Below are 3151 nucleotides of genomic sequence, written 5' to 3'. Positions count from 1 at the left end.
TGTGTTTTGGGGATGTGCTGATGGTAGGGTGACTTTGGTGGGGTTTTTATTATTATTATTATTATATAGCGAAATGCTGTAAGCTATTAAGTCCTTGTTTCTAGCTGCTTATTTTTTGCTGAACTTTGAAAGTTGTCACAAGAAAGTCTAATTCTATACTATCTAAACATTTAATATTTAGTCTAGTCTCCATTTTTCATATAAGCATATTAAATCAAAGAGAAGGCAGGCCATCACATACGACTTTCTAGGGAGCACAAAAAAACCCATTTAGATAATAGTTTTTAACATTACCCTTCCCTCTATCATTCTCCTTATACATTCATAAAGCCATTTACCTGCTTATGTGAGAATTTATTTTCAACCTAGGAGCTGTGAACTAAGTGGGACAGTCCAGCCTCACCCAGCAGTAAGAACACCATGATGAACTTGAATGCATCGCTTGCCAACCACCAAAGTTTCGTTCTGACAGGTATCCCTGGCATGCCAGACAAGAACCCATGGCTGGCTTTTCCCCTGGGACTGCTTTATACACTAACACTTCTGGGAAACAGTACCATCCTAACTGTCATCAAGGTGGATCAGAGTCTCCACGAGCCTATGTACTACTTCCTTTCTATCTTGGCCATCACTGACGTCAGTCTCTCCATGTCCACCTTGCCCTCCATGCTCAGTGTCTTCTGGTTCAATACCCCAGAGATTTCCATTGATGCATGCATCACACAGATGTTCTTCATTCATGTATTTGGAATAGCAGAATCAGGAGTCCTAGTGTCCATGGCCTTTGACAGATTTGTGGCCATCCGAGACCCACTACGCTATGCTTCCATCCTCACCCATGATGTTATTGTAAAGATTGGAATAGCTGCCTTCACCCGGGCAATCTGTGTAGTCTTCCCTGCACCCTTCCTTATAAAGCGGCTACCCTTCTGCCAATCCAATATCTTGTCTCATTCATACTGTCTTCACCAAGATGCAATGAGGCTAGCCTGTGCCAGCACCCGCATCAACATCCTATATGGCCTCATTGTTGTCATCCTCACTCTGGGGCTTGATGCCATTGTTATCCTCTTGTCCTATGTCCTTATCCTAAAGACTGTGCTGGGCATTGCCTCCAATGCTGAAAGGCTCAAAGCCCTCAACACCTGCTTCGCTCACATTTGTGCTATGCTCCTCTTCTATGTTCCTCTTATTGGTGCCACCATGATCCACAGATTTGGGAAGCATTTGTCACCAGTCGTGCACACGCTCATGGCCAATATCTACCTGCTACTCCCGCCTGTGCTAAACCCCATTGTCTATAGTGTGAAGACCAAACAGATACGAAGACGGATCATCCAAATGTTCCAGTGGAAAAGGAACAAAGCCTAATGGAATGGAATCACATGTGAGATGTAGAATAAGCAGCCACTGGAAAACTTAATATGTCAATTTTCAACCCTATGGTGTAGTCAAATTTAAAACTCTGGAAAAATGCAGTGATGGACAAGGTTTGTGGGTGCAGATACAAACAGACTATTCTTGTTCTGTATATATTTTTTTTAAAAATTGCCTATTATTTTCCTTTGTTCAGTTGTGTTGTTTTCCTTGCAAATTTGTAAGTGGCAGTTTATTAGGTAACAGTCCTTTGCCTTATATAGATGTGATCCATATTCTGTCCCATTCTGCCATTTGCTTTGTTACAGTGTCTTTTATCTTTTCACTTACTCACATTCTCTTTTGTCCTTTGACCAAGTTTACCCTGTTCTTTTTTCTATTGGTGAACCTTACTTTCTATCTTCAGTACACATTTATATAACTTCTTATATGGATAATATGATCACATAATAAGATCTTTCATGTAAATCTACAATTTTTGTCATTAACTTTGTTGAAGTAGATCTTTTTTAATGTTTGCCATTATTTCATTATTTTTTAGTTCAATATACAAATATCCATTGTATACCATCAACAATTAGAGAATTATAGTTAAGATGACAACACTAAATATGAAACACGTACAAATAATGCTCTAGAAATATATAGTATTTCTACATGGAAAATTCCTAATTATTATTGAAAATATAAAAAGGCACATGTCTGTAAATATTGCAAACTTGTTATTAGTGGTTTTTTGTAAATTGCTTAGGTACTCCTTCTGTTATTACTCGGGTTGTTGTCTTTCTAGGGATATCAGTATGCCACATAGCAAATTCAGTTTGCTCTGGGGGTTCAGAAGGATTGTAGCAAAGAGCTGGCCCACTAGGGGAAACACATATCTGATATTGGGTGTTATTACATATGTAAATAACTTCAGGATTTGCTGTACATTAATAATGAGAGTAAACCAATAACACAATTTTGACAGTTTATCTAGCTTGGGTTGCCTTTTGGATACTTTTTCACAACCTTCATCATGTCTTACACCTAAGATTAAAGAAGGAAGGTGAAAAAGTCCCAAGCAAAGAACCAGTAATCAATCTGATTACTGTATATGCATATTTTTGAATGTATGAGTTTTGGTGTCTGGTATCACAAATATCTAATTTAATTTAATAATATCATATACTTCTTTGAAACTGGAAATGGGCATGCATCAGAAAAAATTCTGACCTGTTTATCCAGATAATACTTATGAGTGTTTACTATTATAATGTTAAGTAATATTTTCTTTATTTATCATTAAATAATAATTAGAGTAAGAGGGATTCAAGAAGTCCTATAGCATTGACTGTTGAAGGATAGGCTATCTGAAAATATTTTTATTTTCTTAAAATAGAGGCAAGAAAACCATTACTTTTTTTTTTTTAATAAAAGAAAACTGTTGTAGGACCAAAAATATTTATCATTATGTTTAGGTATTTATTGGGTTAAGGATAGCTACAATAAAATTAAGACACATCTGTGGTTCCTTGATACATATCTTTTCTTTTAAATGATACTCATGTTACTACTTTAAAGATGTATTGTTGTTCTAATTTTCTGCCACATACTTAGTAGATTAATAGGTATTCTGCCTTTGTACTTTTGACCCAGCAGAAGTGTCATCAATTTTCCTGAATACTATGATATCTAGTAAAACTTTATTGAATAAAATTATTCCTGTACTTCCATAAGGCAAGTAAAAATTCTCAGCACAATGAAGATGTTTAAGAATGCAGGGTACATAGGT

General features: G+C 36.1%; 1 protein-coding gene across 1 annotated transcript; it reads left to right on the top strand.

Annotated features, from left to right (window-relative positions):
- Nucleotides 1-420: 420 nt before the first annotated feature.
- LOC100963238 (olfactory receptor 51H1-like) lies at nt 421-1371 on the top strand. Its single transcript, XM_012804887.2, has one exon. The coding sequence runs from the start codon at nt 421-423 to the stop codon at nt 1369-1371; it is 951 nt and encodes a 316-aa protein (XP_012660341.2).
- Nucleotides 1372-3151: the final 1780 nt, after the last annotated feature.

The sequence above is a fragment of the Otolemur garnettii genome, unplaced genomic scaffold (genome assembly GCF_000181295.1).
Source record: "Otolemur garnettii isolate 467f Iridium unplaced genomic scaffold, OtoGar3 scaffold00001, whole genome shotgun sequence".
Classification (NCBI taxonomy): domain Eukaryota; kingdom Metazoa; phylum Chordata; class Mammalia; order Primates; family Galagidae; genus Otolemur; species Otolemur garnettii.
The sequence above is the reverse complement of the archived record's forward strand: the minus strand, read 5'-3'. Positions and strand labels throughout refer to the sequence as shown.